This window comes from Aptenodytes forsteri, unplaced genomic scaffold, assembly GCF_000699145.1.
Source record: "Aptenodytes forsteri isolate BGI_AS27 unplaced genomic scaffold, ASM69914v1 Scaffold270, whole genome shotgun sequence".
Taxonomy (NCBI): domain Eukaryota; kingdom Metazoa; phylum Chordata; class Aves; order Sphenisciformes; family Spheniscidae; genus Aptenodytes; species Aptenodytes forsteri.
The window spans coordinates 3,000,360-3,013,580 of NW_008794631.1; the positions used below are offsets into that span (position 1 = coordinate 3,000,360).

The 13,221-nt window shown below is 41.3% G+C and overlaps 1 protein-coding gene across 1 annotated transcript in view; it reads right to left on the reverse strand.

The window, feature by feature from the left end:
• ITGA9 (integrin subunit alpha 9) overlaps positions 1-13,221 on the reverse strand; it is a 224,514-nt gene that overhangs the window by 103,119 nt on the left and 108,174 nt on the right. The window contains exon 16 of the mRNA XM_009273508.1: positions 8,257-8,412. Coding sequence (XP_009271783.1) covers positions 8,257-8,412 — 156 coding nt within the window. The remainder of the gene's footprint in view (positions 1-8,256; positions 8,413-13,221) is intronic.

The following is a 13,221-nucleotide window of genomic DNA, read 5'->3' on the forward strand; positions in this document are numbered from 1 at the left end:
TTCCCTCAGCCGCTCCTCATAAGACTTGTTCTCTAGACCCTTCACCAGCCTCGATCTTTTTTGGGCGTGCTCCAGCACCTCAATGTCTTTCTTGTAGTGAGGGGCCCAAAACTGAACACAGTACTCGAGGTGCGGCCTCACCAGGGCCGAGTACAGGGGCACAATCACTTCCCTACTCCTGCTGGCCACACTATTTCTGATACAGGCCAGGAATATATATATAGATACAGGAGCCTGATTTTAGACCTTTATTTCTTTTGTCTTCAAATTTTCACGTTGGCTGCAAAATACAGCTATTGCGTACAGATCTATTGACCACAGAAAAAGAAGTAGTGGCTGACTCTCCCCAGACATCCTATGCTTCACTATACTACTCATGGAAATGGTCCATTCATATATCCTGCTGAGCCAAGTGCAAAATGGCTGATTTAAATTCCCACTAGAATAGCAATTAATATTGTGAAAAACTTTCCAGGATTTCATCAGATGTGTTGGCTAAAATGAGAACGCATGATTTCCACAATACCCCTAGTGAGTGGTGGAGCAAACACATGACGAAGGCAGGAATACCAGGGGAGTGATAAGCGTTTAATAGAATCCTACTACGAAACCAAAGAGCTGTGCCGGTACTGCATGGTGCAGGGGACCGAGGTTAGCTAGCAAGCTCCCTCAGCTCCACGTAGACTTCATCAGAGCATGTCTTCATGCAAAGAAAACAGATGCTCACTTATAGTGTATTAGCATAAGAAAACAGAAACTGGCCAGTAATAATTATTTTACTACACTAGTAAGGGTGCAACCATGTAAGTCGAACTTCTCCAACTGGGGAAGGCTACAGGGGAATTCATCCACTTCACTGAGTGGAAGACTCTGGGCCTACAGCTCACAACTAGCACATTGACACTTGTCAAGCCATCTAAGGCCAAATGCAATCATTTCTCCCCTATTTCAGCTGCATCCTGCTTTCAATAAGTGTTAAAAACTGGGCTGGAGCTCCAAGCTAAAAAGGAAAGAGGACACTCAAATATAAGAGGAACAGGAACTCCCAAATGAAATCAGCTGTATAGAAAAGATCAGGCATGAAACCTGTTAGCTATTGAAGGCAAGCATAAATTAATAAACATACGTATTAGTTATTCCTCACAGCAGTGAGTGGATTTAACAACACGATCTTTTGTCCTCATATTCTCTTGGGGTGAAGAATTACAATTGGTGGCAATAGAAATACACCCCCAGCCTTTCAGAGCTTTATTAGATTTCTAGTCTGACTCACTCATTTTTCAGGCTGAGGCAATTTTTTCTTTTTTAAATCATTAACAGTTCAAATCATCCAAATAGTGTTCTCATTTTACAAGACTTCGGACCTTATAAATTCATAGAACAATAGATGGGAAAGACCTATCGGGTTAATTGTCCCATCTCCCCATACCATTATAGGATGGATTTCTGCAGCACATTTCTCAATATATTTTCCTGTCTTGTCTTAAATGGTCTTCCATTTATTTTGGATGACTACAGAATAATTCAATTATATCATCTCAGGAGGGTTCTTTAATGATATTCGAGAACATTTTCTACTCTAAACCTCCTTATTTCTACCACTAAAAGTGGAACAGTGTAAGATGAATCTTTTTCACTCAGGATGCTTTCATACTTAAACATTTTAACACAAGAGTCAAAACCTTTGTTACTCATCACACGATTGTGTAATTAAAAATATAAAAGCATTATAACGACAAATGAAAAACAGATGTGGCAGCTGTTTTGTTAGCTGGAAATGCAAAAAAAAAGTCTTCAAATCATCAGATACACAGTTTATGTCTACCTTTAGCTCATTTAGACCCCCAAGGATATGTGAAAGTCCTCTCCTATAATCCGCCTGCACTTCAGTGGTTTTGTATTTATGAATGCTACTCTGAACTGACAAGGATTTTGTGGCACTAAGATACTTTGAACTAAATGAGCTAATACTATCATATTATCTCCTCTCAAGATGTTAGGTATTCCAATTAAGCTCTACTCATCCTTCATATAACTGCTGAAAAGATACGAACAGAGCTAATGAAGCCTGGCTTCCTGAAGTCTGTCACCTGTTTCTGTGGCTTTTTAAGAATATTACAATTTTTTTTATAGCTCCACACATAAGCAGGAACTCGTCCTTTCTTACAATTACAATTCTCCAGCCATAGAGTAGTTTGGAAATTAAATGCATGCTGTTATGCTGAACTGCAGAAATTACCCAATAGGATTTTAAGTTAGGGTTCAGCTTGCAAATGCTTACATGATCATCTCTCCTTTCTCTACCTATTTATTTGAAGAACCTGTAAACTAAATCAGATAATTCACGTCCTACCACCTGACAGGATCACCCTGTAGTCTGACCCTCCCCTAGCACATACGCCAAGACACGACGGTCTATATATCTCTGTGTGTGTGTTCGTGTGTATATTAGCGTATGATATTGGCTATTGTTCTTTAGGAAGCCCATGAGATTTAAACCTGGGGATTAAACCATGTCTTACACATTCTCAGTCATGTTGTTTTTCCTCTACTGTTAAACAGGAATATGAACAAGTTGGACAATTATTGGCCAAGCCTGTCATTGCTTAAGAATGAGCATATAGAAACATGCATACTATCAGAGGCACTGATTTCCACTCATTCTTACTTCAACGAGTTTGCTAATTATAAACATTTCAGAGGTACAATACATCTGGACACCTGCTGTTCTTGTTCAGTTCTGAATCTCTTCCAGACTTGTAAATCTTTCCTCTTTATTGCCACTCAACCAAAAAAAAAAAAAAAAAAAAAAAAGGGGCAGGCAAATGTAATACTCAGCCTAATCCAGTACATGCTCAGGGTGGGTCCTTTCCAGATTTCCTGGCACAATCAGCACCCAGTCCCTGCCAGTTCAGCACCGACTGACCAAACTTGTCTAGAGCAAAAGACAGACACGACCAAAGGGATGGCAGAGGGAGGAGTGGAAATCATCACTTTCAGCAATCCCACTCCAACCAAAGGGAAAACAATGGCAATTAAGCAGGAAGGGTGGCACACAGTGGATCTCTGCAGGAATAAATGCAGAAGATAATTTGGGAGCTTGCCCTGTTCCCAAAGAGCAGGGAGGAAAGAGTTCAGTGGCAAGACGTTTCATCTGGAACATGGCAATTAGGCTGACTCCTGCAGTCTCCCAAAGACTTCCTACGTGCCTGTGTATAAGTCAAGTAATCTTCAAACTTTCCACCTATCCAGCTACTGACAGGTATACTAAGGTATGGAGGCTTCAGCTGTACCAGTAAATTAAACTGCGCTGGCCTCCAAGACAGGAGCATCCTAACTCCTGACCCATGCCTGGGAATGGTTTGCAGTAGTTGGCACAGCCTAAAACTGTGCCAAGAGCCATTCCAGCAGCTTACCAGGATAAAGATGTCACTCCAATGCCTAGAAATGCCCCGGGCACAGCTCAGTTTGCTGGCACACCTGACTCAAGCAGGCACACAGGGATCTCTGCTCTGGAGAAGGCACCACTGACAAACCTGAACTACACTGTGTGTACGGACACTACATTTCAGCCTGTCCAGATCTGTCACTGCTTTGTCCTCAGTATGAGACCAGGGGTATGTGTGCATGTTTTAAAATAGAGAATGGCATTATATGTGCAGCAAACCAAAAATCACTAAAGGTGTTCATAATTCGGCTCCATAAAAATCCTCCTATACTTTCTTATATCTGCCAATTAAGCTAATTTATGTGCAAATACTTAACCAGCTTTTCAAACACAAGTATTTCCAAAAAACAGTCCTCTGCTTTAAAAAGGTGAAGTTTATCCCAGAGACGTGCAGCCTCAGTCACCCGGAGGTGCAGCACTGTACCCAAATTCTCATTGCAAGTCAGCAGCACAGCTGGGAACAGAACGTCCTAAACATTTTCTGTTTCTTCTTGTAACTTACAAGCAGTTTTATGGCAGACCATTCCCAAGGTCCTGAAGACACTGACGCAATTAAATCTACTGAGAATATTTTCCTATAACAAAATGGTGTCTCCATCCACATAACAGCAGGTGATTTTATTACAGTATTTAGAACAAGCAGAATTCTAGCATACCACATTTTGAACTCTAAGATACATTACTGGATACTACTAGGAACAAATCCCCACTGTATTTGGCAGGAGATCTTTCTCCTTCTTGGTTGACATGTATTTATACAGTGGGTATACAAAAATAAATGTTATAGTGCAAACCACTTACGATGAACTAAGCCAAACCAAGTTCTAAATACACATTAATTTCCCTGAAGTAAGACGACTTACTAGTTTTTTCCAATGGATGGAGGTAGCAACTGGATTTGGGAGGCAACAGAGAAGCTAATGGAAAGTCATCCTCAGGGTGGCAAGTTTTAAAGTTTATAATACGCACTCAAAAAATAGAATCTTTTTTTCCCCCCACCCTGTCTTGACCCATCAGTGATTTTGTGTTTGAGCAAAAGTGAGCTGGCTAGCCACTTACAACTTGGAAAGCTGTAATCTTCTTCACACAACCAGTCTCCACCCAACAATTGTACAAGTTGCCGAGACATTTATCAATAGACATGTACACATAACCCTTAAGTATTTGCTTTTGCTACCACAAATAATTACACCAAGCTATAGCAACCATAGTTCCTGGTAAGCATATACAAGAACCAAGAAAATAATTAAGTCCATAAGAAATCAACTGTTACTTTATCCTGGGCCAAACAGTCCCTCAGGCCAGTTTAGTTACATTATTACTTCATTTTGAAGTATCAGAACCCCTTTGCTTACAAAAAATGGCCAATACATGAAGTCCCACAATTGCATGCTTTTTCCTTAGGAAACTTCAGTTAAGATCCTTTTCTTTAAATCGATCAGACATTCAAATTATTTATCATATTTTGATTGTTTCAAGCACAGTTCATTTAGGAATAGAAGCAGGGTCCTTCACTGAACAATCAAGGTTTGTTTTTGTTGTTTTGTTTTTAAATACAAGCATTTTACACTGCCTTACAGTAAAAGTTGCATTCTTTTAAAATGAAGGTGACCAATAAAGAAAAGCATTTCGAATGATATCCCACATCCATACACTCCTTTACTACTATAGCTCTGCTTTGATCTAAGTGATTAGTACAAGACCAGACTCTTCTCTCACATGCAATGTAATACTGATTGAAAGGATGAATAGCCAACAAAATCCTTTTCTGTGATTATGTCATTAGGGAGATGTCACTTCTGGTGGTTTCCATGACCACTATTTCCAAGCTGACTCCTTAATGCATTAGAGCAAAGCTCCACGAAGAACTTCATATACTCAATATAATCTTCAATTCTTATGTCAAGAGGCCACTTGACGGCTTTCCTACCTCCTTGTTTGTGAGCCATAGGGTGTACACTCTTATTGGGAAGTCAAGCATGCATGCAGGGAACACCTGGTTCATGAAAAACAAACTGAAACCCCAGTGAAACTGATCACTTCAGCTTTAACATCACTTTAGTTTAAATAAAATCATATCTAGGTGACTATAAAGTTTGCAAGATGTGCAGTTTTTCAAGTAGGTCTAGTAGACCTGCAGTAGGATCCTGAAAGACAGAAGCCTCCCCCTTTCCTGCCCAGTCACGGCTCCCTCCCATTTCTTCAGCTATTCACTACTTCCAGCTTCTTCTCCTGTGTTCATTCACAAAAAAAAAAGCCACCTGGGCTTTTTAGCAAAGTGTCAACCTCTTAACAGTATCTTAATGGCGCCTCGAAGCAACAGATGCAACATTTCTCATTTCAAAATGCCACTTCTTACTGAATCAATAGGATCTAGGGCTTTTGAAAACCACACACAACTAGCTATATTTAAAGACTTCAGTAGCAGCACTAACACTAAGCTTGTCCACCTGCGCTCACCCATGCTGTATCTTCTGAAAACAGAGCCCGCTAAATCTGTCTCGAATTGGCCTTCCAAATCGTAAGGTCCCTCCAGAATCATTAGATTCTTTGAAGACGTAAGTCCTTTATTATATAAACTTTGGTTCCTACTATCCCTTCTGGCCTTTAAAAACAATTTCTACTTGCGAGATGACAAGAATCCTGAAAGAGAACCCATTAAATCGGTCTTTGAGAACCCCGCCATCACACCTCGAGGCTACTCCATCAGGGCTTTGTCACCCTGATGGCCACGCTAACTCTGAAGCGCTGCCCACTTCCTTAGCTGAAAGCACACTTGCAGGCACACCCGATGTCAAAATCCTTTTCTTACTAAGCTAAGTGAACGACATCTGGAAAGCAAATGGAAAGGGTTTGTTAAACTAGCTCCCCTGTCATCCAAATTACACAAGAAAACAAGTCAGGGAAATTCCCAACATATTTTTGTTTGTTCTCTATAATCTCAGCATTTAGGTATTTTAATATTGATCCGAGACTATGCCTACAGGGCAAGATGTGACCTTTTGAGTTTAAACCCAGTGGTAAAGCATCCAAGCAGTTTTGTTCATGTAATGCTTAGGTTTTCAGCACACTGCTCAAGTTCCAAAGTTCTCCAGAAATTCCCATCATAATGTTTGCAACAATATAACATTCAGATATCTAACAGCCACACAATCCCTTTTCATAAAAATAAGTAATTCTTAGATGCATCTTTCATTCATACATTTATAAAAATAAGCATACTTGAAGAAATACTCATTTCTCTAAGTACAAGGATTATAGCCAAATACATTTCAAAACACTTGAGTATATGACAAAGCAAATCTCTAAGCATTTTAGTTACTTTTTTGAGTAGCATTCAGGGACCTGCAATTTCAGCACAATAACATATCCTTATGAGCAGCGTCAGAAAGTAACGTCACAGACGATGATGATGCAAACATCACTTAATAGGCATAAGCTGCCCAGGATTAAAAAACGGATCTAACAATCCACTGCTAAAAGCCTCAGACACCAGACAGACTTGTCACGTTGTTTTTTTTTTTTTTAAAAGTTTCCTATTCACAAGCAATGCCAGCTCATAACTCTGTAAGCATGCTTTGGAAAATAAACTTGCCTGGATGCAACCCTGAGCAACTCGATCTAACTTTTAAGTTGGCTCTGCTTTGAGCAAGGAACTGGATCTCCAAAGGTCCCTTCCAGCCTAAATTATCCTGCAATTCTGACACACAAGAAGTTTTGCAAGCCACAGAAGTCTGATTTCCCTGTGGTGCCTCGAGCTTCACATTTGGATGCTCTGGTGCTGGCACAGTGGGAGGTTGAATTGTCCTGCAGGCTCCTTCCTCAGCAGACTGTCCTGCACCTACAAGGACCGCGCTCAAACTGGAGTCTTTCAAAAGGTCACTAACAGGGTCTCTCTCCTTGACATGACTGCCTGCTTCATGAACCCTGAAGGTGTTTAATACCTTCATAAGCACTGTCTTGACCACTCCTGTCAAAACCTGCCAAAATTGGCCAGCATTTTCCAAAGATACTAGTGAGGTCAAGACAGACAAACGAGAGAGGTGGGACAATCACATACACAACAATTCCTTAGGGAACAATTTGAGAGAAAGAGGAAAAAAAACCAAACCCAAAACACTACTCTCTAAATGAGAAGTGTTTCAAAATTAAGGGAATTCTCTTGCTCTCACCAAAATTAAAGACAAAAGGGTTTTCTGCACTGTAGTGGAGCAAAATAGGATCCTAATAAGCATGTGGCTGCACCTACACTTTACTTTCTCTGAAACAAAACCATCCTATTTTAGCACGGCATGTCCTGCAATAACAGCAGGAGCGGGTTTCCCTTGCCAGATGACTGGATGTGAGAAGCCCTGAAGAAAAGAGGGCAGTTGGACCAGGCAAATTTTTCTTTATTCTGTCCACCCACACAGAGGGGCAAGTTCCCATGTCCCCGCCTGGAGCCAGCCCTGGCCCTCCGGCACTAACAAAGGCTCAACCTGGAAAGAAGGCCAGGGCCAAGCCTTTCACAAGAACCTCCTACAGAAAGGGAAGAACCAGAAGGAGCAGGACCTTTCTCATCCTTTCCCTTATTCAGTCTCCTTCCCAGCACAAACACCCTGAAACAAGGAAGTGACCTCACCTTGCGCCACCCAACCTTGTCAGCACAAGTCTTTACTACATCATGGAGAAGCACTGATGTCAGCAACAGTAGGGATTGTACAAAAAGGCTACTGTGTGCAAACGACCCAGAGCTTGGCAATCCCCTTTTACGTCCACTTCTGCTGTCAGTTCAGCCACAGCAGAAAATAATGTAGTGCAAATCTGACCTGATTCCTTTGCGCTATCTTTTGTCCTTTCTTCCAGCGGAGAATGGGCTTGAGAGCAGGTAGTTCCTTGTCCTCTTTTCCTCTTTCTATCACATGTTCCCCAAGGCTGTATGCAGCTTCAAATACAATTGGAGATATGACATCTTTGACTCTTTTCTGTAAAAGAAAACAAACAGATATTTTACCTATGCATATAGGCAAGCAAATTTTTATATACAACAATTATACAAACAATTAAAGCAGATTTTTATATTCAACACTGCAGACAGGAAGCAGGCTTCTCTACTTCCTTTATTCTTCTCCGTGCCAAACAGGAATAAGCACATTATACCAAAAGAAGTCAGAAGATTTTTTTTTTTTTTTTTTTAAAAATGAACAAAAAAATTAGTTCTTCTTTTGGGACCTACTCTTGGTTCCACAAAAGCACTGGCATATTTGGCACACCTATAAATCAAGGGTTTTTCAATAAAGCCAAGACATTTTCTTAAAAAATAAAATAAATTAGGAAGTGTTTCCATTAGTCCTGCACAATGTGGAAGCAAAGAGCAAATCATCTTCACCTCTGGGGTTTCTAAATCCTAGACTTTGGCTGAGGTCACCTCCAGTGTGCTCTACTCATTAAAAGAAAACTCCATCTTGCCTTGTTGTTTTGCAATATCAATGAAATGAATGGATGGGTAAAGATATCAATGTGGCTATAAAACAAGATTACAGACATGCAGGGGCAAGAAAAGCCATCATCCAGCATGGTTCTGAACGCAAAACTCACAGCTCCCCCCACCTTCAGCACAGTAACACTTTCAGTATGTAAAGGAAGAAAGTTTTTCAATTTCTTTATTTGCTATATTCTAGTCTTCATACCAGATGTATTAAATGGTGCCACATTATTTGTCTGATGGGACGAAAGGATTGCCTTTTCTTGTTGTTGGAGCCCAAGCCACAAAACTTACACCATTTGTCACAACATGCGATGCCTAAATCCGGTTTGCTCTGCGAGGACAAAATGCTCATTGTGCTCTGTTCAGTCCCGACTTCCAAAATCCAATTTACCAGAAAACAGAAGTGGCAAATGCTCTACCTTCTCATAGGCAAACATTCCTCTTACATTTTAGCTACTTAAAAACTTAGCGTGAATTCAGCACAGATAGAATTGAGGCAATAAATAAATACCATAAGTAAGCACAACAAATCTTCAAATGGGCCAACTCTCAACTTCGCCTTGCATCAGTTAGAGGGCTTCTCTGAACACAGCCTGTCAACCACAACAAGTAATTGAGATGCAATGCAATTTAAATTGCATCTTCCAGATGTGGGAAACCTGGGCACTAGCTGGCTTTCTGACCACCCTGCTTGATCTGTTTCAAGGCAACCATTTGCTCTGTCTAATACGTCGACTGGCCACAGATCTCTGAAGTCAGACGAAGATTAGTGGCTAACCAAATTCCCAAAACATCAGTTAGCTGGGTGAATAATAGCAGGGACCAGGTTGGATGACATTTACCCTCCTGCACCTTGAAGTCTCCAGCCAGCCCCTGAATTCCCTCCCGTTACCAACATCTGCCAGTGACCCATGCCCAGCAGCAGCCCAGAGCACCCGAAATTTAGACCGTGCATTGCTTGGAGCAGTTTATGCTTTCTTGGTAATGGACACTGATGGACAGCAGACATTGCGGCAGTGGTGATGGCAGCTCTGTGACCTCTTCCCCATCCCATAAGAAGGACCATGCATGCTCTGGGGCACTGCTAATCCCCTCGGCAGAAGAGACACCGATGCCTTCAGCCCCTTCCACAGTCCCACCCTCAGGGTAGGAGTTGTACTGTACTGACATTACTAAATAACAACACTACAACTCACAGAAGCTACTAGCTTTGCTCTCACAGAAAATCATGTGTATTAACTTAAGCGAGGATTGCATCCGCATACAAGAAAATGACATATACAGAGAAACAAGACTATAAAAGAGCATGCCATGCAGCAACAGTCAAACACAATAAATCATCAGGCAAATTGCCACCTAACCCAACTGTATGCAACCAACTGTGTAAACACAGAACAATAAAAAACGTAGGGAGTGGGTTAAATTAAAATCCACCTATAGTTTTTCTAGCTCTGTTACTGCAGTATGGGAAGAATAAGTGCTTAATGACTTCTAAGCATTTTAATATGATCTTGCAGGGTTCAGTCCAATGCCCTTTGAAGTCAAAAGACAAGTTTCCCATTGACTTCAATGAATGTTGGAGTGTGCCCATATTGTTCGCTGGTGTCTCCTTCTGCTTCATTTTAGTGGTGAAATTGTGACTTCCAGCAGCTAGATTAATTACATGTGTGGATATTCCCTCACCACAGCCCTGGGGAAATATATTTCACATACCCACTTGTCTTTAATTAAGGATGAAAGTATGAATGCTACCCAGTTATTAATTTTGCCACATGTTCAGTCCCTTCTGCTCACAAGCCCTGGGGAAATATATTTCACATACCCACTTGTCTTTAATTAAGGATGAAAGTATGAATGCTACCCAGCTATTAAATTTTGCCAATGTTCAGTCCCTTCTGCTCACAATCCTACAAACATGAAGGCGACAGTCTGTGGGATTTGTCCTCAGTAAGACAGAGACAAGACAGTTTTGCCTTGCAGGTACACCACAGACTGTCTGGGATGTGAGCTCGTAAAGAGAATAATGAATATTTGCCCAAACACAATCTGGAGAAGTACTATTTTAGGTTGGAAATACACCCAGTTTCTTTCTCTTTCAGTCTACCCAAACATACCGCTTCCAGTGGTTGAATCATACACTGATGACACAGCCCACAGACTGCTTTTAAGTATTCCTGATTTCTAAAAAGAAGTCAAAAAGTGCAATGACAATCAGGTTTGAGAATGACTAAAAAATCCTTCGTCAAGGAAACTGTATGTGTTGCTTTTCGTATCAGTTACATGGCTCTAATGAAGTGGATTTGCCAAGGGAAATAATTTCCACAAGCAGCTTTTACATGTATTCACCGTTTTTCACCATGACGCTGCTATGCTGAGGAAGTGTCAAATGTTAAAGACACTTCTGCATCATGAAAAAGCATCCCTGGCAAATTATAGCATACGGACAGCACAGCTTCATTAATGGAAAAAATGTCTGGAGGACATTAAAACAAGCGTAATATCCAAGGAGTTCACATTATCAACAGAAACAAGCATGTAACAAGAGTTCAGTGAGTAACAGCAATAAATATCCAGTCTGCACAGACTGGATATCACTAAACTGCTGCAAGTTTTCACTGTGCCTGAATTAGATTGGGGACCTGAAGCTCGGTTTCCCACAAGCCATCAGCTATCCTATGTAGTTTTCTTGTTCTTACAAGCTCTTTATTTAGGGTGGTAGGGTTTTTTCCTTTTCTCTCTTTCAGGACAGATTTCATTCTGGACATAAGAAACTTTTGCAGAAATCAATACACTTCAGTCCCAGTAAATTACCCTTCTGCAATGGAAACAGCCCTAGACAGCTGTATCCTTTTGTCAGGAACTTTTATCTTTTCCTGTGGGGCATGTTGCACGGCATCACTCTGAGTTGAAGAAAAAGGTGTTTTGGTATGAACAAGCTGGGTTTTTATCAACGGTATTACAGGATGACCCCTCACTAGTATCTAGCAAAGGCAAAGAACTCTGAGTCCAAAAAGAGCACACTTTTAAGAGCATCTAAGAAAGCAATAAGGTGCTTAGAGATGTTTCAAAAGACACTATGGTCCTGAAAGCTCACCCTAACAAAGAGCAGGCTTTCCATCCTCTCCCAGAACAATCACCTCAAAGAAATACGCATTTTTTAAATGCTGTGGTAGAAGCTGGGCATGGCCACATATTTCTTCCCTTTTGTTTTCTGGCTTAGCAGGGGAGAAGAAAGCAAGCAAGCAAAGCTTCTGCCAGATTTATGACTGCATTTCTGTTTGGCTTTAGTACCAAAAAGTCCTAAAAATCTGAAAAGTAATCACAGAGCAATGATCAAACGTCAGAGCTGTGATTCTGAACACCATTTCCAATTCCCTCTCGAGGATGGAGTGTGATGACTGTAAGAAATAATTTTCTGTGCTTTTCATAGGCACAGCCTAAGGCACATCGTGACAACACAAACACAGGCACAGATTCCAGCATCCTAAAGGCACACTGCCTTGGCGGGCAGACACTGCCTTCTCCAACCTTAACTTTGTGCTACCAAAAGCCCCCACGCATCAGGAATTTGGGCAAATTTGGATGGAACAAGACAGGGTTTTAGTCAAGGGATAGGATTCACTCTGTTCATGGTGCAAGTGGTTGCCAGAGGGGAATGGATATCATTTCAGCTTTCTTTCGGCTCAGTGCCACAGTACAGTCAGGGGACTGTACATGAGCCCAATAAATCATCACATCTAATCCCCTTTCTTCTACAAGGTGAAAGTCTCCAGCAGGGGCTCTGGAGAGTGCCAAATTCCACTTTTAATTACGGCCAATGGGCTGAGAAATAAATTGAGATGTAAACAATCCCCACAATCTACAGCAAGAGTCCTGCAGGAATAAAGGATGAAACGTGGTCCCTCAAAGCAATGAATATGAAGTCATTTTCAACAGCATTGAGTGAGGAAATACATGTAACCGTAAGGGTGACTTCTACAGTTGCCCCTGGCTTTCATTCTTGTTCATGTCTTTCTGGAGAGTTTCTCTCCTCTTTCTCTGTGGGAAAGTTCTCTGATCTGTCAGGCCTTTTTTCTACTCCCTCTGACTTGATCCTGAGGACATCAACCCATGCACAGATTCCAGAGCTTTTACTGAATTCATAGAATCATAGAATAGTTTGGGTTAGAAGGGACCTCTAAAGGTCATCTAGTCCAACCCCCCTGCCGTGGGCAGGGACATCTTCAACTAGATCAGGTTGCTCAGAGCCCCGTCCAACCTGACCTGGAATGTTTCCAGGGATGGGGCATCCACCACCTCTCTGGGC